This window comes from Pteropus medius, unplaced genomic scaffold (genome assembly GCF_902729225.1).
Source record: "Pteropus medius unplaced genomic scaffold, Ma_sr-lr_union100, whole genome shotgun sequence".
NCBI classification, from domain to species: domain Eukaryota; kingdom Metazoa; phylum Chordata; class Mammalia; order Chiroptera; family Pteropodidae; genus Pteropus; species Pteropus medius.
In genome coordinates, this window is record NW_024349519.1 from 6,119,773 (window position 1) to 6,146,282 (window position 26,510).

At 33.5% G+C, this 26,510-nt stretch overlaps 1 protein-coding gene across 11 annotated transcripts in view; it reads left to right on the forward strand.

Moving 5' to 3' along the window:
* YAF2 (YY1 associated factor 2) overlaps nucleotides 1-24,891 on the forward strand; it is a 62,363-nt gene extending 37,472 nt beyond the window's left edge. For 10 of the 11 annotated variants that reach the window (XR_005657203.1, XR_005657205.1, XR_005657204.1 and 7 more), the window contains 2 exons: nucleotides 22,151-22,303; nucleotides 23,085-24,891. Coding sequence is in view for 3 of the 11 variants with exons in the window: in XM_039882296.1 (XP_039738230.1) it covers nucleotides 22,151-22,303; nucleotides 23,085-23,322 (391 nt within the window). In the remaining 8 variants the exon portion in view is untranslated. Of the gene's footprint in view, nucleotides 1-5,563; nucleotides 9,415-22,150; nucleotides 22,304-23,084 lie in introns of those variants that run through there. The other variant, XR_005657208.1, reaches the window with a different exon arrangement.
* The last annotated feature ends 1,619 nt before the right edge of the window (nucleotides 24,892-26,510 follow it).

Sequence of the window (26,510 nt, forward strand, 5' to 3'; positions counted from 1 at the left end):
AAAAAACATTTGTTTAATATGTGAAATAACTGTACAGCAGAAGATGGGAAACAAAAAGAATGAGCCTTTAAGGGGGAAAAAAGACTCAGAAAACATTAAAACAAGAGCAACTATGCTTATTAAAACAATAATTGTCTGTGACATAAGCTCACATATTAAGTAAGACTTGGATTAGATGAAATACAAAACCCAATTATACACTTGATGTTAGCAACACATCTAGAACAAAATTACTAAGAGGGTTGGAAATAAATGGATAGTCAACCAAGATACTAAGTAAATATAAACAAAATTATCAGTGATTTGGTATTATTGCTAAATGAATTTGAATTAAAAGCAGTGAAAATCAGGTGAGAAAAGATGCTGTGAAGCTTAAACAGGTTATTACAAACACAATTCTTAGAACAATGCCTGACATATAGAAGGCATTCAATAAATTTTAGTGCCGCAAAATAGAGCAGGAGAGCAGGCATAATACTGATAGCACCTGATAGAGATATCATAATAAAACTACAGATCAGTTTTGTCTAAGAATGTTAATGTAGAAATCCAATAGTATGTTCAAAGTATAATATGCTATGACTAAATAGAATTTATTCCAGGACCACAAAGATGTATTGGAATGCTGTTAATATAATTCAACGTACTAGTAGATAGAGGAAAAGCTGTATGATCACCTCAGTAGATCTTGAACTCCAGATAATAAAATCAGACATTTATTCTTGATGTTATCTTTAGTAAACTTTAACATAATTAAAATATACATCTCAAAAAGATATCAGGAAAAGTAATGGAGATATATGTGTAATTAATATTAAAAAGACAAGAAAATTCTCTTATCACTACTACTTAACTTTGTTCTAGACGCGCTAAAAGTTATAGAAATTAGAGAAGCATGAGTCTCAAGCCCTTTGGGTAACTTCCAGTGCTTTGTTCTGGGCATTTAGTTACTGTGTGTTCAAAATCTATTTGCCTTGTTGAATTTTCAGCCATTTCCTGTTAACATCCACCCAATGCAGTCTTAACGGTGCTTTTGGCTAGCTTATTTTAATAGTTTTCACTTTTTATTTGGAACTCCAATTAGTAAAGCAAAAGCAGAGCTGCTTTGGTTGCAGAAGGATTAGTCACCTCTTCCTTATCATACATCCCTCCTCCACTAGGTCCTGGGAATACTATACGCAGTTTTAAATATTAAAACTATTTGGCTTTATGCAGTTTTTTATGCATAGTCTTTAATAGTGACATAAAACAGTTTTATAAAATATGATCCCTAATTTGATAAGATCTTATTCTTGGCATCTTTCAATTCTTCTTTGGTTATGATGGATATTAAATTAGATGTAGTTCAGGGTTGGAGTTGTGAATGGAATGACTAAGGTTGCTGAAAGCAGATAACCAAGAAGTGGTAACTGACAGCAAGACAGGAGACAAAAGAATTACCAACTATAATGATTCATATTTCTGGAACTGCCATGTTAGATAAGGACAAATGGCCCAGAACATCTTGATAGCTCCAGAGAGAGGTGTTATATGAGGTTCTAAATGGTGGTTTTGTCAAGACAGCATAGCATTGTGGCATCTAGAAAGTTTGAGCAATAGAAAGACAAATACTGCACAATCTCATGCATATGTGGATTTTAAAAAGTTGAACTCAGAAACAGAGTAGAGCAGTGGCTGTGAGGGGTTGAGGAGTATAAGACATGTCAAGATATTGGTCAAAGGGTACAAAGTTTCTGCTATGCGAGATGGTTAAATTCTGGGGGGTCCCAATGTACAGAATGGTGACTATAGTTAATATTGTTGTATGCTTGAAATTTGCTCAGGGAGTATATCTAATGTTCTCACCACAACAAAACAAAAAAGGTAATGTGAAGTGATGGATTTGTTAATTAGCTTGATTGTGGTAACCATTTTACAATGTACATATATATGAAAACATCGCTTATACACCTTAATATATACAATTTTTATTTGTCAATTGAACTATAATAAACCTGGGGAACAAATAAAGTACCAGCTTTAGAATCAGGCAGACCTGGAGTTGAGCATGAATGTAATTATGACAGGTTTCTTAAACATTTCAAGTCTTGGTCTCCTCATTATGTGAAAAGGAATTTAAAATCAAACGAGTTGGTGAATGTGAAGAGCTTAGTATTATCCTTGGCACACATAAGACACCTTTTAAAAAATTAGTAGCTTTTATATGTTATACTAGTTACTAAGGCAGGGAAGCATGTACACATTTTAGGAACAAAATAAAAGATTTGGTTATTTAAAATGTATACTTTAGTCAGCTGGAAAATCAGTTTTATCTAAATACTCAGTTACTCATAACTAAAGACTTGCTGTGTTTAATTTTTGACTAAAGTATAATTAACATACAATAAAATGCGGAGGTCTTTTCTGCTTGATTACATTTAACTTTGAATATTAATGTGATAATATCTTTTATTTTCACTGCACTACTTACTAGTGAATTTCTAAATTTAGTTGATAACTGTGGTAACTTTGTAATTTCTATGTTAGGAAAGCTCTTTTATAGGAAGTTAATGTTATTTCAAAAAACTGAGTTGATTTGTAGTTACTGTTGTTAACTCAGTGGTAGTGTTTTAGTGTATAATACATGTTAACTGGTGTGATCCAGTTAACATGTATTATACAAAGTTTGTCTTCTCAAGTTCCTTTTTTATTTCGTTTGGGGATCCTAATATACTTCTCTTTTCCCTTCGATCAAAAAGCAAAGATCTGAAATAGTCATTTATGCTTGCTAGTTGGTTGGCTCATTACTCGTATGTGTTTATAAATTTGTCAGTTCATCCATACATTTGTGTTTTAGCTGTGTGTGCTAAAGTAAGCTTTGGCTAGCATGAGCAGATGGGGAACTATGCGATGGAAGAGAAAATTACATCTATTTTTCTCAGCTGATCTGGATGGTAAACTTGATTTAAATTTCTTAGAATCGTTAGGGATAGAGGATCCTGAAGTAGTTTCTTATTGTCTTTGGAAAGAGAAGCTTTAAGTTCTCTTGTGTTTGGCTAAGAAGTGCTGAGAATAGCAGGACATTTGTCCTTCTTAATTTAGGACTTTGTCCATCAACAGAAATCCTTTCCCTAGTCTTTTCCTCCCCTCTTTTACTTTAGGTAGTCCTCTTATTTGTTGTATATTTCTTTATATTTGATGTTATTGTTATGCTTTAACTTCCCCTTTTCAGTTACTTTGGAATATATCATTATGACCCATTCATTCTAAATTTAGTTAGTTTACTTCTGTACAACGTCAGTTGGTCATTACTTCTGTACAACATCAGTTGGTCACTTAATATTTTGTGATATAACTTAACTGAATAGAGCTAAATCTATCTTAGCAAACATGAGTGTTTATTTAGAATAATGTTTTTATTCTAAGAAATATGGCATTCTGTAATAAACTTAATACATAGTCAAATTTTGGATCCAATTTTTGGAGAACTTAATGAAGGCTGAATTAAATCTTCTGTTAGGAGGTAGACAGTAATAACATTCATTGATTTCTTATGACTTTAATTGTGAAAAATTAATATGAAGTATAATCAAAAGGAAATGGACTAGCTGTGATTGGTATTAGTAGGCTCATTTTTTTTAATCTTTCTAATTATAGGATAGGTATCTTTATAAGAACATTCTTTTAAAATAGAACAAAATCTTTTATTACGGGTATCTTGAATTAAGTAGAAAAATATATAAAAAATGGTATGGCATTGTATAGTATATTAAAACAGGCAATTTTTATCAATATTTGTGTTTAACACATTCTGCTTTTATTATTAGAAAGTTTATGCTATAGTGATGCATACATTATTAGACCTGTTTGTCTTGAACTGATTATTTGTGTATGAATCATCATCAACAAGATGTGTTAATACTAGGGTAATTTTCCTCTGATACTTAGTGTGGGTTTGTTAACCTTCCCTGTCTATCTGTAGCATATACCACCAATTAGTACTTATGAAATTTCATCTAATAGTAGTATTAACCTAAGAAACATAAGCAGAAATGTAAAATTTCTAAGGATTTTACATCTGCAAATTTGTTATATACAATTTTTGTGGCATGTTTATAACATTTAGACATCAGATTATATCTAGATAATATGTATATGTGTATACATATACATACTAAATACAATTCTATTGTGGCGTCATTATGCTCTTAGACACTTAGATTTAAACCGTGAAGTCATTATTTATTCCTCCTCTCTGTCTCAGCACCCTCAAATCTAGTTAGACTTTTGAGTATTTTTTTCACATGCTCTCTCTCAGCTAGCCCATCTAACTCCTAAAGCCCTACTTTAGACCCTTATCACCTCTCTCAACTATTGTAATAATTATATAATACTTCAAACATAAAATAAAAAAGTAGAATAACATGGATTGAACTTGTGATCAATAGCTCCCTATTCCTTTAGAAGGAAATTCAGACATCAAACCATATAATATATCAATCAGAACTCTCCATAGCCTGCTTCTAACTTGACCAGCTTTGTCTCTTTTTATAATTTCAATTTTCCAGCTGTACTGGGTTACTTACTAATTATTGGTTTTCTGAAAATGCTCTGGAAATTCCACACATTTTCTTGACCTTGTGACTGCTCATTGTGCTCCCTCTGTCTTAATTTCAACTCCAACCATTGAAATTCTACATATTACTTAAGGCTCAGTTTAAATACCAGCTCTTCAGGAAGGCTTCCCTGACATTTCTTTTCCACTCCTACTCTCCCAATTGTAGATGTGCTCTTTTAATATTCCCTACCAATCGTATTTATTCAACAAATATTTATTGAGAATATTCTATATGCTAGACCATATTAGATTCTTCATATCTGTTTCTCCTACTAAATTGAGGCTAAATTGTTTCTCTTCCTAAATTGAACCATGTTATCTTCAGCTTTTAGTGTTCTCCTTGCATTTAGCATAGCGATTGATTGCATATAGGTTTGAAGTGAATAGTGAATAGTGATCTCAACAGTTGATCTTCAGAAAATCCTTTTAAGTAGATTATTACATAATAAAATTATACATGCGAATACTTAGAAGTTTTTAATTAAAGTATATTTTTATTTTTATTTTGAAAAGTAAAATATATTGTTAAAATTTGAAAGATGTAGATAAGGACAAAGAAGAAAATTAAAATGATCTTAGGAAGTTAGAAATGACAGCATAAAATATTTCTGAATACTTCACATTGATTTATTCTGTTCACTTTGATTAGCTAGCTCTATTCCCATTTCTTTGTCTTTCTCCTGTGTTCCCCTTTCCTACATCAGAAAACCCCTGTCTTTTCACACAGCACAGATTTTTGGCAAACAGATTTATTATATATTTCTGCACAACAAATTATTGCAAAGCATTTCTTTGCTAAGTTTCTATGAATCAAGAATTTGGGAGCAGCTTAGCTTGGTAGTTCTGTCTCTGGGTTTATCATGAGGTTGCAATTAAGATGTCAAGTGAGGCTACAGGCATCTTGAAGGCTTGCAGCTGTAGCATCTGCTTCCAAGATGGTGCACCCACACTGGCTATCGTTGGCAGGAAGCCTCAGTTCCTTGCCATGTGTACCTTCCCAGAGGCCTGCTTCAGTGTCCTGATGACCTGCCAGCTGGCTACCTTCAGGGTAAGTTATCCAAGAGTGAGCAAGATGGAAGTCACTGTATTTTTTGTGAACGTAGGCCCAAAAGTTCCACTAAGCCATTTCTGCAGGATCCTTCTGTTTACACAGTTCAGCATTGTTCAGTGTGGGAAGAGACTGTACAAGGGCAAGAATGCCAAGAGACGTGAGGCTCATCGGGAATCATCCTGGAAGCTAGTATTAGTAGCCTAACTCTACTCTGGAATTGAGAAATACAGGGGTGAAATGAAGAAGTCAGATAGCCTTTAGTTTTGTTTGAAAATGACAAAGTATGAAAGACTTCAACTCTGTAAGGATGCATTCCTATATCAAATTTTAGCAGTACCTTCACATATTAGCTTTCAGATTTTTTATATTCTCAATTGTCTGAATAACCTTAAAGAATAAGAAGAGTTTATTATTAATTTTTATTAATACTTATTATGTATAAGACAATGTGTTAAGGTATTTTCATGTTAATATTCACTCCTCACAATTACTATTTTATAACTGAAAAATGAGATTTTAAGTATTAGAGTAGGATTAGACTCCAGGCAATTTTACTTCAGAGCGAAGCACTTAAACATTATGCCATTGAATCTCAGTCTCAGTATTTTTGGAACACAGAGGATATTCACTGTATACACATACCACTAATATTTGGTAAGTGTAAAAAAATTATCACACCTAAAGTAATAAAAAAAAGTACTTTAAAAAATAATATTATTTATAATAAGTCACATCTGTGAAAGAGATATTGTTTACTAGGTTTTCTGTAGGGCTCATGAACTTAAACTATGATCATGTTCCCCAAATTGTATGTTTCTTTTCCTGCTCTTAATTTCTGCTAACTTAAAATTGTAGATTGCTGAAATGGTAATGAGCAATGGCTTGCTCAAGTAATTCTGTATATTGAGATTAAACATGACCTGAAAATTATGAATAATTTCTTAAGCTGTTTCTTGTACTCTCAGACTCTTGGTGAACCTTGTCCCACTAAAGCTTGGATATTTCAAATCGAGGCAGTGGCAAATGTAATATTAATTAGCTTCCTGGTTATCAGTGGGAAAGTCAGTTTCTTGGTGATCAGTTCTATGCACCATATTTAGTATGTCATTAAACTAAAAATTAAATTTATTTTGTTGTACCCTAAATCAACATATTCATGATAGTAAAGATTTAAACATGTTGCTCAGAAATAAATAAATTTTAAAAAATAAAATAAATTTAAAAAAATAATAAAATAAATAAACATGTTGCTCAGATATGCATACCACTTGAACAAGTCTCTAGAAAACATAGAAACGATTATTTTTGACCTTATCAGCGCCTTAAAGAAATGTAAAGATTATTTTCTGCAACAGTTTATGTTAAGGTAGAAAATACAGTATACAAGGTGACTTTTTTCTTTTATAGAAAAGACGTGACCATTTTGATCACGTTGAATTAAAATTGAGAGGTGTATTTTAAATTGCCAGTTAAACACTGAGAAATAAAGTGACATGTAGATTAGACAATCACTTGCAACCTCTGTTATTGCTTCGTATGTACACAAATACCTGGTGTTCTATCAATATTGATCCCAACCAACCTTTCACAGCAGACATTGTAGTTCACAGTTTTTACTGTAGTTTCCCTCTACTAGAAATAACTTTTCTGTGTAGCTTGGGATGTCAGTGATAAATCAAATAAAAAGTCATTGATTACTTCTCTCTCAAATGGGTTGTCTATAATAATATAACAAGAACTGATTGATATTTTTTCACATTTGTGGTTTGTTCCTACTGTAAACAAAAATATCTGCTAAGCTACCCATGTAACAGTATTAACTCTTCTACATTATATACCGTTAATATTATACAATGCTCAACTACATCATATATTAAATGAATTTTGTGCCTTTTGCTTTATCTTCAAATATATGTCATCAACTATGAGTTTCTTTTAAAAGCTCTTTATGTTTTTACTGTTATGAGCACAACTATGAATAATGCCTTTGTAGTTTTAGACTTCTGTTTTTGGTGACAAAATTCATCAATTTTACCTGAAGAGCATATTTTGCTTGGTTTGTAAAAACCTACTTGGTTTGTCAGGGAGGTACTATATAGAAAATTATTCAAAAGCTTTGATACTTCATGCCACTATTTGACTAAGGATTATAATATAGTCACTAGAGGCAAAAGGATACTGATTTGTTAAAAAATAGTTTTCAGATATTTATCTGTACACTTCTTATTCATACTTTTCCAGGTACTTGTGTGTGCACATCAACACTTGCAGATTCACTTACCTCAGACATAGTGACTGACATTGTATATTCTGTTGAAGCCCTGTTCAGTGTTTAGTTTGCATCATTATTCTGAGTTCTGGTATTTCTAGAATTATTTTCATATCTATATTTATGAGTTAAAACAATTTTTATGAGTTTAGATTATACATTACAAAATAACAACGGGGTTTCTGTGAAAAATCATAATCGACCTTACCTTTTAAATTTATGATTATACCAGGCTGCCTGTGGAACACTTGATAATCAACTGACAGGGCCCACTACTGGAATACAGACCATGCTTTGAGAACATTGCACTCAGCTGTTCTAGTAGCAGTTATTAAAACAACTACAAATCTGATTATTAGACAAGAAGTAACAAGTCTGGCTGGTAATAGGAAAGGGAGAAATAAAATAAAAGGAGCAATACTACTACATGGTGATCACAGTGAAAACAAGTATCTTACCCACATTGTGCCAAGAAGCAGAGGAAAAGCAATAGGGTAAGGAGTAAGGAGAGACAATACAAAATAAATGCTATAACAGGAATAACCGACAGCACAGAGTAAAGGTGGAAATTGCAAAAGAGTGAAAGGAAACACCACCAAAATAGAACAGCTATATGAAAATATTAAATGAAGGACAAATCAAGTATTTATTTACTTCAGTAACCTCAAACAAAGGACAAACAACTTGTCCTCCACTGAAGGTGCTGTAATCTGATGGGTGATTGTTGTAGTCTAGTGGTGAGCTAAGTCAGTATTGTAACTTATGTGTAATGTATAAAGATTAAGGGGATCAGAGCTAGGTGTTTCAAACAAGCCATCCTGCAGTATGGGTACTAGATTTCCTGTAACGTACAGTGGCATCTCAGTTCTTGTAATATAATAGGTGTTTGTAAGCATCTTAGTTATCTATTGCTGTATCACAAATTACCTCACAGTTTAGTTGCTTAAAACAAAAATATTAATTACCTCACAGTTTCTTTGGGTCAGGAAATCTGGGGAGAGTTTAGCTAAGTCCTGTGATTCAGGGTCTCACGGGCTACAGTCGTCTCTAGGCATCAGTAGAGGGAGAATTACTTCCAGGCAGGCCTTAGTTCCTCACTGGCTGTTATACAGAGTATCTCAGCTCCTCACTGACCTGTTGACCAGAGGCTTCCCCCAGTTCTTTGTCACGTGAGCCACTCTGTAGCATAGCTCACAACAAGGTAAGAGAGGATGAGCAAGATGGAAGCTAGAGTCTTTTAGTAACCTAATTTTGGAAGTGGCATCAATCAGTTTTTCTGTATTGTTTGTTAAAGGACTTTACTAGATTTAGCCCACTCACAAGGAAGAGATTAGAAAGAACATGACTATTGGGAGGCAGGGATTATTGGCATCTCAGAAGACTGCCTGCCATAATAAATGTTTTCATGAATGAGTGAATGAACAAAAGGAGAGAAACTGAGGGAAATAGCTTGTACAAGTATACCTCAATTTATTGTGCTTCATTTCATTGTGCTTCACAGATTTTTTTTGTTTGTTTGTTTGTTTGTTTTGTTTTTTTTACAAATTGAAAGCAAGACCTTCCACCAGCAAAAAGATTATGACTTGCTATATTGTGATGATCTGGAACCGAACCCGCAGTATCTCCGGGGTATGCATATACTAGTAAATCATCCATATGTATAGGTTGTAAGAATGGAAACTGAACCATAAAAGAAAATTAATCTCTGGGTAAGATTTGTTTTAGCTAAAAGTAGACATATTTTGATCAGTAAGTACACTATCAGGTCGTTCATATCACAAAAGAAAAGCTTAGAAAATATAAGTGCTGTTTTCTGCAGATTTTAAATCAAATAACATCTTTTAATATTGCCAATCTCTATATTTAGAAAAGATAGAGCATCCAAATTTGATATATTTCAGTCATTGGTTTTCAACCCTCCCTGCACATTGGTATTACCTTGGAAACTGAAAAACTAAACCAAAAAGGATATTTGGACTCTGTCTCATGCTAAATAAATGAGAGCCCCTAAAGGTGGGGTCCAGACAAGCATACATTTTTATTTTATTTTATTTTATTTTATTTTATTTTTTTTATAAAACACCTCAGGTGGTTCCAGTGTGTATCAGGTTTAGGAACTGCTGATTTAAGTAGTTCTTAATGGAAAGATTCAAGACGGGGTGCACCCTTTCTTTGGTTTAGTACAAATTGAAAAAGGAAATAATTTTATGAACAAGCTTTCTTTATTCAGCATGTATTTATTCAGTGTCTAGTAAGTGCATAACACTTTCTGTGGGGTAAAAAAAATAAGTTTAAAATCGGGCATAAGCTATACTTCATGAAATAGTTATGTATGTATTTATCTGACATAGTCCACATGTGCTGTAGGGTTTCAAATGGGATCTGGGGTGAAATGTAGTATCTTGTTTCACTTGACAGATCCAGATCCTGGGGTCTGATTTTGAGAGGATGACAGTTTAGCCAGCACTTTGACCGTATTCTGTAGATCAGTGGCTGCAACTGAGGAACTTTGAAAAATACCAGGTTTCACTCCTAGAGAATTTTACTCAGTTGGTCTGGGTGGGGCCCAAGTATTGTACTTTTAAAAAGACTTTCTGTGATGTTCATGTGTAGCCAGGATTGGAAAACTGTTAGAGAATCATTTATGGTCCCGGGAAACTTTTGAATAGGAGGGTTTAATGTTCACCCATCCATTAAAAACACTCTAGGTATTTTTTATGTCATAGGTACAGGGCAAACAGTAGTGAACAAAATAAAACAGGAAAAAGTCCCTATTTACACTTATGGTGGTGATAGGGATCTTATATTCTTTTCTAATAGGGAAGACAGGCAGTGAACCAATAATATATAATGTGGTAAGTAGAAACAGGTGCTTTGAAGAAAATAAAGCATAGTGAAGGAGACAGTAATAAGTAGAGTGGAGAATGTCATTGGAGGGGAGATGCTATTTTATGTCAGGTTAGGAAAGACTTCCCTGACAATTGGCATTTGAGCAGAGACCTGGAAGAAGTGAGGAAGCGAGTAGGTGGAGGAGATAGCAGGGGAAACTCCATGCCAGAGTAGAAGGCCAGTGAGGTTGGATGCTATGGACTGAATCCCTCTGTCCCCAGTTTTTATGCTGAAGCCCTAATCCTCAGTGTGACTATTTGGAGATAGGGCTTTTAGGAGGTAATTCAGGTAAAATGAGGTCACAAGGGTGAAATCCTAATGCGATAGGATTGGTGACCTTCTAAGAAAGGAAATAGAAATCTCTTTCTCTACCATGCGAAGACACAGAAGGAGACTCTGCAAGCCAAGAGGAGAGCACTCACCAGAAGCCGAACCCTACTGGACCTTCATCTTGGACTTTCTAGCCTCCAGAATTGTGAGAAAATAAATTTCTGTTGTTTAAGCCACCCAGTCTACAGTATTTTTTCATGGCGGCTCAAGCTGACTTGACAAAGGAACAGAGGATGCCAGAGGGTAGAGTATAGAAAATGAGATGGGGAAAGAGACTAAATCTGGTAGGGTTGTGAACTAGAGCAAGAAGTTTGGATTTTATTCTCAATTGCCATATATTCTGGTTGCCAGAGTATATATAACAAAGAAGGGGTTTGGGTGAGGAGGAGGAACCCATTGAACTGTTTTAAGCAGAGGAGTGTTATAATTTGATTGACATCTGGAAGGATCAACTGACTGCTTTGTAGGAGAATAATCTATAGCAAAGTAGTTGAGGAATCAGGGATATTAGTTATGAGAATATTACAAGATATGAGGGCAGTGAGAAATCCAATTCTAGATATATTTTGTAGGTAGAATAGAAAGGATTTGCTGTTGAATTAATGTGGGTGTGAGAGAAAGTGGGAAGGAATAATGCTTCTCTGTGTTTAGTCTGAGCAACTGGAAAAATGGAATGCTGTTTTCTAAGATAGGAAGACTGTCAAAGAATAGAAGAGTGGGAAAAGGGAAGAATCAAAGGTATATTGTTGAGTGAACTTAAGTTATTTTTGAGTTGCTACTAGACATCCAAGTGAAAATGTTAAGTAGATAGTTGCTTATGTAAGTCTGGAGTTTAGGGGAGACATGAGAGCTGGTGAAATAAATTTTGGAGTATCATAGTATAGCTCGGTTCTTAACCTTGGATGCACTTTAGAATTAGCTCGGGAACTTTCAAATTTCTGAGCCTGTCCCCACTCCTAAAGATTCTTATTAAACTTGGGAGCAGGGCTCATTCATTCCTACTTTTAGTTGATTAGTGGTTAGGTTAAACATTTATTAAACAGCTTTTATTGAGGTATTATTGACATACAATATACAGCACACAATTAAAGTGTATAACTTGATGTTTCAACATATAAATATGCCTGTGAAACTATCACAATAGTGAACATATCCATCATCACCAGAAAGTTTCTTTTCTCCTGTACATACCTCATTCCTGTTTCAGTTGCTAGGCAACAACTGATCTGCTGTGTAGGTTAGTTTGCATTTTCTAGAATTTTATAAATGGAATCAATCAAATAGTATGTACTCTTAGTGGCTTCTTTGAGCATAATTGTTTTGATACTCATTTATGTTTTTGCATGTATCAGTGGTTCATTCCTTTTTGTTGCTGAGTAGTATTCCAATGTATGAATGTACCACAATTTCTTTATTCAGCTGTTGATGGACATTTGATGGACATTTGTGTTGTTTTCAGTTTCCAGTTTCAGGCCATTACAAATAAAGCTGCTGTGAACATTTGTGTACAAGTCTTTGTGTGGATATATATTTCTAGATAAGTATCTTGGCGTGGAATAGCTGGATGATATGGATCACATTTTTTCCCCATATTTCAACGTGAGGAGTTGTATGTGTGCATGTTTGTATGTGTGCATGTGTGTGTCCTTGAGAAAAATTTTTATTCCCAGAAAAGATTATTTAAGAATTACTTTCATTATTAAAGTTAATGTTCAATTTATTAGTTTCAGTTTAAAAATGTAGTTTTTAAAGCAATGTTAATTTTTATAAATATTATTCTCCTTATAAAATTTAACAAAATTTAACTTTTTTCCCCCTTAGCATAATTATTTTAAAAAAGCATTGCAGGTTAATTCTAATTAGAATCAGTGCTGAGAACCATTGTGTGGATGATATTTACAGCTAAGGACTGAATGAGGTCACCTAGAACAGCATTTCTCAAGCTTTTGTGTGCATAGAAATACCCACAGTTCTGGGACAAGGTCTGAGAATCTGCATTTCTAGAAGGGTCCCAGGTGCTGATGCTGCTGGTTGGGCTGGTGGATCATACTTTGAGTAGCAGCATCTTATAGGGTTTAGTATAGATAGGAGAGAGATCTCAAGACTGATTCCTGGGGTACCCCACAGTTTAGAAATTGGGAAAGAAGGGAAGAAACCAGTAAATATGACTGTGAAAAGGTAGCTAGTGAGGCAGAAAAATAATTGGAAGAATGTAGTGTTCTAGAGACTTGTGAAGAAAGTTTTGCTGGAAGTGAAACAGTGGAAAACTCAGTTAAATGCCGCTTGAAAAAACAAAGGTGAGAGCTACAGTTGACCAATGGATATCATAAAGTGATTGTTGATGACCTTGAAAGAACTAATTTCTGTAAATCGAAAGCCTGACTGAGGTGAGCCCATGGGAGAATGGAGGAAAGAAGTGTGGAGAGTAAGTATAGACAAATCATTTGATGCTTGCAGCAGAAAACAACAGAGAAGTTGTGCAGTGGCTAAAAGGAATGTGGACTTAGGGAAAGTTTTTTGTTGTTGTTCGTCTGTTTTTTTAAGGCAAGAACTATAATGTGTTTGTATGCTGACAGGAATAACCTGTTAGAAAAGGATATATTTTTGTAGGAGGAGGGAAAGGCGATAATAGCAAGAATGGTGTCTTGGAGAAGTGGTGTCTTGGAGTGGTGTCTTGGTGGGCAGGTAGAGGCATGGCCTTCATAAGACTGGATAAGGAAGTTAGAGTATATGGGCACAGATGGGAGCTTGTAGAAATGTTAACAATTTTAATCTGTTTTCTCTGTGAAATAAGAATCAGGGTCACCCCATAATAATAAAAAGAAAAGGCATGCAGTAAAATAAGTTTTGTTCAGTGCTTTATCCCCAGTACTTGGAACGGTCATTTGAATATTGTGTTTAATAAATATTCGTTAAATAATCGAATGTAAGGAAGAGTAATCTTGGATTGGAGGGGAGAGTGCAAGGAGTCAGGTAGTGTAGGAGGCTGCTGTGGGGTTAGGCTAGTGTTGTGTTCATGGAAATGATAACAAGAAATTGTTCCAATAATATAGAAGAAAAATTGAAAGGACTCAATGTTTATTTGGCTAAAGGGGAGGAAAAGTTGAGGATGACCTGTTTGCATCTCTGGAGAATGTCCTTGGTCTTTCAAATTAAGTGAACTGTGATGATGTATAATGATTTGAGGAATTTTTCAGAGACTTAATTGCTGAACACTCTAACCTAGTTTTTATAGCAGATGTAGTCATCTCTTTTATCTGTGCTTACCAAGGACTATCTTAGTAGTTGCCAAGAGATCAAGTCTCCCCTGCTGCCACTTCCCAAGAATTTAGGGAATATTATGTTCTGGAGTTCTGCAGAAGGGTTCGATATTGAAAATCAAATATATATAGAACTTCGAGTAAAGACCGTTTAGAATACTCTGCATAGATTCTTGAAATGGTGAAGAATATTATACCTTGCATTCTATAAGCACACTTAGGCAAGTGACAAGAAGAAAGAGTACATTGAATCTGAGGTGTAAATATAATTGGTGTAGTGTGAATACGTGGTTTTCTAATTGTATTCCTCACAGCTACACCTCAGAGATAAATAATTGGAAGATTTGAGGGTGAGCACTGAGCACATGGGATTTCCACATCAACTTCATATATATAGGTTGGTTTTTTTAGTTTTATATGTTGAGAGTCCTTGTAAGATTTTGTTGGTGTGATGATTCTGCTGCAAAAACAGTAATAAAACATTTGAATATCATTACTATAGGTAATATTTGAATTTTGCTGGTAAGTCAGATAGTGCCTGGTATTAGCAGAGTAGATAATTCCATTATTTGGAGATGGAGAATACCACTTAGAAAGGACTCTTTTATCCTTTGATTTAATAATAAATTTTTATAGAAAAACATGTACATTAAGCCCTTCATCCCATTTCTATGGAAAAGAAGTAAATGTCTCAAAAGCAAAGTGGCATCAGAAGTTTTTTCAAGAAAACAAATCCTTAGAAGTTGGCACCTAATTAAACCAGTATTCACATGATTGATAAATAGTTTTTAATGCATTGTATTTAACTTGTTTTTATAATATTGTTAATATCTAGAGATGTTTGTTGAGCATGTAATACATGTAAGAGCTACTTTACAAGGTGCTGGGGATATAGAAAATAGGTAAGATGCGATCTTTTCTCATGTAGGGATTAGAGTCCATTTGGTGGGGCGATAGAACACAGCCATGAAGGGATCAATTGCATTACAGAGGAGTGTGGAAGACCATGTTTCTGCAAATGTGCTTCGAGGATTCCACAAATATTTGATAGCACATTTCTTTTAAAAATATTTTAACCATTTAAAAAGTAACATGTTATTTCATTGTGTTCTATGCACCAAATATTAATATGCACAGACCACTAAAGCTAATTAATTTTTCAGATTAATTCTTTTTTTTATAACTTCAAAATAGAAGTAGCATATCCTTTATTTGTATTCCTCAAACACTGAAAAAAGACACATAGCCCTAGCAACATTTTTTAGTTATTATTTTCCCTCTTCCACCTCTGCCATCATGTAATAATTTCGCTCCCAAGTTACAGTCCTCAACACCTCTCTAACTCCCTCAACAAAGCAAAACTTCTTTAGCACTTTCTTTCTAACTTCATTTCCTTCTGATTCTCCTTCACAAAATTTCCAAAACTGATCTGTCAAGTAAGATCTTCCTCAGAAAGCCTGGGAAGGGAAGAGTCATTGAGCAAGCCAGGCTACAAAATGCTCTTTTGAGGGCCTGGGGAGGAGAAATCCAGGAATTGGACATGAAGTCATTTTCATCCCTTTATGCTTGCGTATCCTTGGTAGGCTGCATGGAGCTAGTGCTCTATGACTGAGTCTTCAAATGACAATATCCTAGATGACTTTTTCACAAACTCAAGAATTGTTATGTGAACAATATACTTTTAAGGACAAAAAAGAAATAAGGTTTCTCACATGAGTAGTCATTCAACATAGAAAGGATTTTATCATGCAGTACTTTGCAGCAATGAACCTGAACCGTTTTGTTTTGCTATAAGGACATGTGATGGTATTCTTTCATCCTCTATGTTTTTTGACTCCAAAATTTACTTGATATTCATTCATAAGTGGATAGACATTGGAGGATAGTGTGTGTACCTAGTCAAAAAATGAAAGTGGTAATTAATTTTGGAGTAAAGAAAATTACTGCCTTCAAAAAAATATAAACTGTCAGTATTTTTAAAGTAAAATGTTTTAACAATGCAAGTATAAGAAGAAGTAGAAGATAAGCCAAAAATCTGTCAGAGATGTACTTGAAAGCAAGAAACCAGTGTTTACAAGATAGATATGTTTCTAGGATTAGGCCTAACAGCTGATGAGGATTTAGTTACATTAAAAGAACTTTGCCTAGTTTAGGTCTATATACTTTCAAAACCATGTTATGGAATGAAAATCTGGGTTTACTATACTTCAAAATGTTACTTAAAATTTTAATATTCATTGTTCTTTTCTATAAATTATTCATGAAATGACAAAAATATATTTAAAAAAGGGGTCCATGGTCATGGCTGTTTTTCCTGGTGTACTTATGGTTAAAACATGAACTAAAGGTCTTTCCACCCTGTCTAAAATAAGTCCTCTGTCTATTTTCTCTATGGGAGCACACTTATTTTTCTTATTCTTCTTAGTGCTTTTAAGAAAATTTACTGTTATTTAATTGGTTTACTTTGGTATGGTGTCTACCTCATCTGCTAAGTAAACTATATGAGGGCATGGACCATGTCTGTCTTGTTTATGCTGAATCTCCACCTTACCTAGTACCCAGCTGTGTAAGGGTGCAATAAATTTGTCAGCTTGGATGCTTATAAAATCTTCCTTGGTTAGATTTTTGTTGACAGTGTATCAGCAGACTCACAGCAGGTTTAGGGTTTAGTTCAGCCTTTTTTACTCATTGAGATTTATTAAATTGCTTCAATTTACCATATATTTTAGCAGATTTCTTCTTTCTGAGCTGTAATGCTGTCTCTTTTAGAAAAGAACCAGTAATTGTTTTATATCTTGCTTGCTTTGTTTGTTTTACCTGTCCAGTTTGACAAAGCTAAATTGTGATGAGGTCGATGAAGCTTAAAGCATTTTTCTTAAAATATTTAGCACATAGAATTTGTGTTGCTATTGTTGGGCGGGGAGGGAAGATAAAGTTAGAAATGGCATTTATTAAGTCAACATGTACCAGCTTCCTACTTCATGGGAGGTCATACAGCTCCTACAGACATTTTATTTTGACGAATAGTAAATATCCATTAAATGGTTATGGAAATGTTATCCTTTTTCTTATGTTACAGTAAATCAACAGACCTACCAAACTTTACACAGTCTATTTGTGCTATTTATGAAGGATACATAGAAACACATAGGGATTCCCAAGTTTCTGAATACCATATTTCACAAGTTATAGCCTAATCTTATAGCAAGAAGATAACAGTAGAGCGCATTTGGGATGTGGCTGGATGGCACTTATTTTACTAATTAGATGACCTTTTTGTCTTCTTTATACATAATCTTTAGCATTACAGGTTATTGTCAAAACTACGAATGATAAATTCCTGAACATAAAAAGACGTACCTTATAAATGATACCCTGCCCCTTATTTTATGAGTTAACTGTCTCTTACCTCTAAAATTCCCTACTATCTTCCTTATTTTTCTCATAAGTAGAAAAAGGATCACAGTTAAACTTTATAAGCTCCCTACAGATAAGACGGCTTTTTTTTTAATAGGGCATAGTGAAGATGAGTCATTTTATCATATGATGAAAAGATTGTCATAAGCTTTGTCTCCCTTTCCTTCAGTGAAAGATCTTCTTTTTTAAAATCTATTTTATTATTATGACATTGGTTAATGAAATCCAGTACAGTTCAATATATATATATATTGCATTGTGTGTTCACTGCCCGTAGTTAGATTTCCCTTTGAAGGATCTTTGAGCTCATATAGCTGTAGGGAGCAGCAGCAAATTTTATTTCAGTAATTCAGCTATATATATATTTATAATGATTCTTTTCTTCCAAAGATAAACCAGTTCAAATAAACCAGTATTAGAGGAGCAAAGTTACAATCTTTAAGTGAAAATCAACCATCATTGGTTGAATAAAAAGATGAACAATGAAAACAATGAAATAGTACACATTTAGTAAACATTTAGGATAAAAAGAGAAAGGGATATAACTATTCAAGAATAAATAAATAACATTTTTCTTAAGGCAAAAGAGAACTACTTTAGAAAATTTGTTGGTGATTAAAAAATAAAATCAGTAACAACATTAGGTACAGAGGTTACATGGTTGCTTATCAGACCACTAGTCTCACATTTCCACCCGCCCTAAGGACAGCTTTGCTTATATTTTATAAAATCTACAAACCCAACATGTCCAGTATCAAGTTCATCAGTCCCTCCTCTTTGGAATAGTCCTGTTCTTGGCTTCCTGCAACTGCTTGTTTTAGTCCATTTGAGCTGCTATAACAAAAATACCATAGAGTGGGTGAGATATAATAATTTATACAATAATTTATTTCTCACAGTTTTGGAGGCTGGGATATCTAAGATCTTGGCACTGGCAGTTTCAGTGTCTGGTGAGGACATACTTTTTCATTGACAGCCGTTTTCTCACTGTATCCTCACATAGCAGAAGGGCCAGGGATCTCTCTGGGGTGTCTTTTATAAGAGCACTAATCCCATTCATTAGGGCTCCACCTGCATGACCCAATCACCTCCCAAAGGTCCCACTTCTACTGTCATCACCTTGGGGGAGTAGGATTTCAACATTTGAATTTTGAGAGGATACGAAAATTCAGTCTATAGCTCTATCCTTCCTAATTCTCCCATTTCTTTCAGTTTTACCCCCATTTGGGGGGGAGTTCTTTATCCCTCTTATTCAGGCACACATTAGGTTGTGTTATCCTTCTGAAATGCATCAGATTCACTGCTTCAGTTCCATTTCCCAGACTACACCATAGAATAGATCCTTATTACCATTACTTCATTTCTAGTTTGATGTGGTGGTCTTCTAGCTTGTCTCCTGATTTCGTCTTTCACCTGACCAGTTCAATTATTCTTTCTCTGTTGGTTTCGCCCTGCAGGAGAGTGTACATTTATTGAGTATTTTGTTATTACCACTGAGAGTTTAACACAGTAGAATTCTAGATTCATAACTCATTTAGAAATAAATGATTAATTTAACTCAACCTCACGATTTTATGAAGCAAATCATGCTCTACTGAGTAAATTATATATCTTAAGTTAGTGATAATGGCTACTATATAACTAACATCAATTTACTGATTGCTTAAAACTTCAGTATTTTACTCTAGGTTCAAAAGAATTAAATTTATTTTAATGTTTGCAATTTCATTGTAATTCAGTTTAATTCATTAACATTTTTGTAAATTTATTTTGCATTAAATTTTGGGGTGGAGGGAGCAACAATGCAAAATGTAATAAAGAAGTTGTTGAATCTTCATTTATTATAGAAGGAATAGACTCAGATCAATAATACCTCAGAGACCATATGGTAACTACACTTCATTGGCATTTTATATCTTGGAGTGACTCATTTTTCGGTGACTCACTGTTCACTAGGCGCTAGTCTAAACAGATCTTTTCTCAACCATACCACACCTTTGAGCTTCTTTCTCTTTCCATATTCTACTATAATTAAAAAGGAAATTAATTCTTGCTGCTCTTATTTTTCATTACTTGTTTACTTCTGTGTAGTGGGTAGTTGATCTTGGCCAATGAGTAAGCTTAGAGACATACTGTACTACTTTTCTTTAAAAAAATCTACCTCGCTCATTAAACCTGATTATCATTTATTCATTCTTTAACAAATATTAAGTATCTAGTATTTTTCAATACTATGCTAGGTACTACAGTAGTACATAAAGGTAGTACCATCTCTTTCCTTGTGGATTTATATTCTAGAAGAGGAAACAGACAAAATATATTTCAGCTTCTTCCTCAACATTCCCTATATTCATTACTTTATTTTTTCATAGCATTTATTAATATTTAACTCATGGAATGTTGGCTATATGAGGGCAAGGATTTCTACATATTTTGCTAAAAGAATATTTGTGGGCGGAGAAGTGATTAGCCATCATGAAGTGACATCTTATTAGTCACCATGTCTCCTGATTCTGCTTCTTCAGTCTGTCTTAAATAACTCCACTGTTGCTTCCTTAGTTCAAGTCCTTTTTATTTTTGTCTGATCTATTAAAGTAGCTTCTTTGTAGTTTACCTACATCTATATAGTATCTTTCCCCTTAAGACTACTGCCAGCAATATCTTTGTAAAATTTAAAGTTGAATTACTTCAGCGATCTATCTTTTAAGGGTAAATCAGGTTCCTTAGCTTTAACTTTTCATTATTGGGTTCCTTCCGATCCACCCAGCCTTGCTTTTTTTATTTCTCTGCTACTCCCTGCTCTCCATCTCAGACTTTATGCTGCAGTATCAATATATTGCACTTCTTTAAGCTACTTCGAAAAATGTGGTAGCTAAACCAGAGGTATCAGCATAACTTGAAAACTAGTTAAAAATACAAATTATTGGGTTCTATCCTAGGGCCTACTGAATCAGAAACACCGGGCATAGGGCTGAGCTTTTAGGATGGTCCTGATGTACCTTAAATTTGAGAGCCACTCTTTTAATCCTTTCTTTTTTATTTTTAAACTTCATTTCTTGAATAAGCTCAGCCATTAATTACCATGCTTTCAAAAGCACTTTCATTTGTGAGACTCTTAATCTACATCACTAACCTTGATTTCTTTGTCAGTCCTACTTTTTAAATTGTGTAGTGGGCATCTTTCCTGGATATCCTTCCTGTATTTCAGACTCTTTAGATTCTAAACAAAATTCATTACCCATCTACTGAAATCTTTTTTATATACTATATTTCCTATTTCCTCCTTCAAAAGATTCTTCCTTACAGCTCTGAATAATAGATTGTGCAGTATCTTCTTATTGGTTTCTATTTTGTCTTGCTCTAGAAGAACAACAACAAAAAAAGATTTTTAAAATAACTGCTGACTAAAATAGGGTTAGGATTTTCCAGGCAATAAAATACTATCATTTTTAGACAGTCTGTTAAAATGTATTTTTATCTTTTCCACCCTTTTCCTCTTTGTCTTTTCCCCTCCTCAGTCTTCTTTCTCTCATTTTAAGAATTTAGAGGCTACTTACTTTGAAATTTGACTTTATTGTCCAAGTTCTGCATAAAGCTGCAGAAATCCTTGACCCTGGGCCAATAGAGTGACAACTTGTACTGGCACCAAAGATTAGAGCCAGGCAACATTTCAGATATCTCTGTGCAGTTCCTGTAGTAGCTTCTCAATGTATATTTTTTAAATGAATAAGTGAGTAAGTAGGCATTTCTCAAAGGACTGGGCAGATCTCCAGAGTCAAAAGACAGGGTGAGATTGTGGCTAGAGACGTAAGGAAATTCAAGGATTTGAGGAATAAGGACTGAGAAATTTTGACACTCAAATATTGATTAAATGAATAAATGAAAGATTTTAACGGAAAAAACAAATACTTATTGTCAGAGATGGTTAGATATTTCCTTCTCTGAGAGAGGAGGGATAAATTTAAACATTATTTTAGTGTAAACTTTCAGGTTTAATTTTTAAATTTTATATGTGTGCTTCCCTATGAGCATTCAGTTTTATATACATATTTAATAATTTTCATGTTGATTTATGTAACAGTTATATTCTAATGGTTTTATCATATATCTTGGACTATAACTTTTAACTATTATTTTATGTTTGTTAGTAAGGAAAGACAATAATGTATATGTGAATGTATTTTTTAAATTGCACATCTGAATTACCTTACATATGAGGAATTTTTATACCTGAAAATTATAATATATCCTAATAATTTGAGTTAGTCCCTCATAAAGATCATATATTCTTGTTATAATAATTTAAAAAAAAACCTTTCTTTTTAACATGCATACAGGAAACCTCGACCTGTCTCCCAGTTGGTTGCACAGCAGGTTACTCAGCAGTTTGTGCCCCCTACACAGTCAAAGAAAGAGAAAAAAGATAAAGTAGAAAAAGAAAAAAGTGAAAAGGAAACAACTAGCAAAAAGAACAGTCATAAGAAAACCAGGTAAATTTGAAGTGTATTTTATGGCACTTTTTAAGTAATAAAATTAACTAGTTAATATTCTCTCTTAATGTTGATACACTCATATACAAAGTGGTAGTAAAAGATTTCATCTCCTTTATTATAAACTATTATAAAACTGTTTTTCTGAGTTTGAAAGGTATATTAGAAATTAAACACAGAGGCCACAAATACAAGCTTAAATGTGAGGTCGCTTTTTTTTAAAACTAGATTAAAAGACATTTGTGTTTGAGCTATTTCTTTTTCACTCATAAAGCCAGAAGTGATATTCACAATATTCACAGATACTTGCATGGGCTTTAATAAGTCAGAATGGCTGTGAGTCCCTACAGAACAGTGTTAATGCCTGTACCCATGCACATAAGCTTAGTAGCAGCCCCACATGTAACTCAGCCGAAGATATTACCAACTTCCTCTGTGATGCAACTATGTCATTGCTTTTCTGAGACATTTATTTTAATGAAATTGATAATCTGTTGGCAAAATTATGATAAAGCTATAAAAGCACAATTAAGAAACCATTACTTATAGGTATTACAGTTTTTTTTGTCATGTTGAAGAGGATTCATTAGTGATTGGTTTGATTAATGGTAATGAGTCAGAACATTTTATGATATTTTTGTGGTTAGTTATACATTAATCTAGAGCTTTAAACATAGATGTGTTCATTTTGTTATTTTTACCTGATTGATTATTCATTATATGCACAGAAAGTTGGTAGACAGAAAAGCTAGTTTAAAATTTTATCATCTTTTGCATTTAGGCCAAGATTGAAAAATGTGGATCGGAGTAGTGCTCAGCATTTGGAAGTTACCGTTGGAGATCTGACAGTCATTATTACAGACTTTAAGGAGAAAACAAAGTCACCGCCTGCATCTAGTGCTGCTTCTGCAGATCAGCACAGTCAGAGTGGCTCTAGCTCTGATAACACAGAGAGGGGAATGTCCAGGTCATCTTCACCCAGAGGAGAAGCCTCATCATTGAATGGAGAATCTCATTAAAGTTTATTTTCTCCAGTTTCTTAGTCACTCTGTCATATCATGCAAATAAACAGATTATGCCAAGTACCACATTTTCATGACAAACGTATTCATGCACAATCCATAATTTGCGTTTTACATAAAATAAAAATTTGTTAGAATTTGTTAGATTTTACTGCAGTCTCTGCGTACCAGACGCTTCCAGACGTTAACATTTTGGTCTTCACAGTTAAAGGTGCCATGAAAATGTGGTTGAATTATTCATTATGCAGTGTTATTGGTAAGTCTATTTTCACTTTTAGTTTAGTGAATTCTAACACATAATTCTTGAATTCTCTACTATTGGCATGTAACGAATTTAAATTTTTATAACATAGTGCAAGCTGCCTAAATATGTATTATTTGAGAATTGTGAAACAAATAGTTATATGTATACAAGTCAAAGATCAACTTAATCAACTATCGCTGCAACAGAATTTTCTTAATGGTTATCCTCTTAAATACACCTGCTGGTACTTGGTGTGGTTAAATAGGAAAATTGTTATTAAATAAAGAATTTGTATGAACCGTTGCCAATGTTTTTGACACACTTTACTAAATTATTGCTCCTGAATTATGTTTCTGGTTTTACCTGTTTTTTATTTTTTGTTTTTTTTGCTTGTCTTTCAAAATATTCATTTATTGTAATGTTTACTATCAGACTAGTAAACAATAAAACATTGATTATTTAGCTTTATAATTCAGGTTTAGTGTTATTGTCATTGAACACTGGTATTTTCTGTATTATATAGAAAGTTAAAATTCAAATTATTGTAAGCATTTGGCAAAAGCAGAAGAGAAAGGAAGGAAACCTGCCATATTTTAAAAGCTGCAGTTTTGGAAAAGCTTTAACTTAATAGTTTTATCACTGTTTCCTTGCCCCAAACTTAATCCAGGGTCATAGAAGTATGAATCTAATTAATACAGAAATGGAAACTGTTGCACAGAACTGAGAAATAACTAATCTTAAATCAGTTTAATTGGCTTATTAAATATAACAATTCTTATGAAAATCACAGTGCCCTATTTTCAGACACAACTGCCAGTTTATGCATTTATCAATATTCTGAAATAAAAAAAGTATTTACAGCCCCACTTACTATTATGTAAAATTATGAATAAAATATTTTTATGACTACAGATTTTGCATTTTTGTTTACAACTAATAAAGTGTTTTATGTTATATTTAAAAATCCAACCTAGAAACCACACAGTACTTCTTAAATTCTCTTAGGGTCTCCTGCTTTCTCTTAGTCATTTGCTTAACATATATCCACCTGTAGGAGACTTCTGCAATATAAATGAACTTAAAAACACACATAACTTGGATACAAAATATCACATAAAGACATCATGATAGCATTTGAAGAAAAAAAACTGTAGACCCTGACAGTTGTGATATTTGGTGGTTTCACGTGGCAATGTAATTTTCTGTTTCATGCAGTACTTTTTACAGGCACAATGGTACTGTCTTTTTTGTAAGATGCTAGTTGTGAAATACAGTTAATTGCATACAGTAAAAGTCTGTGATTAAAACATTGATATACCTCATTCTTTAGTGTTGTTAAATGAAAAATTAAAATTTGTTTTTATTATATGATACTTTCAGTGGAACCCCAACTAACTGGTTAAGTTATGCTCTTTTAAATAATTCCTTTTTTTTTTTGTCTTTTCTGTTTTTTACATGTTTCAAATGCTTTTTTACATACTCATTTTTAGGCATAGTAAAATTTAAAAATAATAGTAACAGGGAAAATATTCTAAACCTTAAGTTAAAACTGTGCTTTTGGAGGTACTGGGTCTTTTGATGACAAAATCCTTTCAGGATGTGTTTTAAATAGACTGTAAAAGAGAGAAAATCTGACAGAAGATGGGATTTTACCTAACTGGGCATAGTCATCTTTCTATATTGGTGGGGAAAGAGTATAGAATGGAAAGTAAGAGTGCTAACTGTTGTGTGGCATTTGAATCCTTGTAGAACCTAAGTGAGCCTGAGTAAATAAGGTCACTTCCTACTTGTTAAATAGGATAATAATAATTATATCTAACTCATAGTGTTGGGAGCATTAAATGTCAATCCATATAAAATTCTTAACAATTGCCTGACACTGGATGCTCAGTAAATGTGAGCTTTTACTAACTTAATAGGTAAAATCCCATTAAAAAAAGCAAGTGGTGGTGCTTTATTTCTTTTTTTTTGGTGACAAAAATCATTTTCATGCTCTCTTGGATGACTGAAAGGAATTGTGTTCTGTAGGTTATACTGAATTTTCTGCATCAGATGTTTGCTCTGATCCCAGACCAGCCATAATTAAAGAACCTGATGGTGTGCACTATGTGACAGGAGAAATGAACCAAGTTGGCTAGTTTTCCTTTCATCAATCACAATTATCTTCACCTGCCTTCATTTCACCCTACCTCAGATACTTCTAAAAGTAAAGAGACCCAAATCCCATTAATACTTACACTTAATGTTAAAATATGCAAAACAATTCAGAGCCTGGTCTTAGAGTACATTTTTAGCTGTTTCATCAATTTACCCTGTGGTTTTAGCAGTGCATTCTTTTAACCAAATTCCATACAAGAAGAGAATTTGGATGTTTTTCAGAGTTTATTTATTTTGATATAAATAAGAGTGAAAATATAATTTGAGGCATACAAGAATACATACTCAAAACCTTTTGTATTACACAGTAGAAATAGTTGGCTTAATAACTTAAAAGTTTTATTTTTATTAAATGCTTTCTTAAAATTATAGTGATGATAGTAGACAAAGTGAAAACATTAAAAAAGGAAGAAGAACCTCAGATTTTCTAAGTTGATTGCATATTACTATTCTTTTAGACAAAAATCCTTTTTGCCTAAAAAGAATGTAGTTTCTACAAATTATATGCATTAATGCTAAATGATCCAGAGGTTTTAGTTTCCACTTAGGCCTTCTTTTTTACTTATTTTCTTGGTCTGTGACTTAGCTCTTCCATAAAATCTTTTAAAGACTTGATGTTGGAACTGGGCCATTCACAGCAATTTCCATACTGTACTTTGAAAATTAAATGAAAACAAAAGTGAATGTAATGATAAGGATGACCATAAAATAATACTTTGACTTAATAGCACTGGCCCCCACCTTTTTAATCACAGGCACCTTCAGTTGTCTGGAAAAATGAATG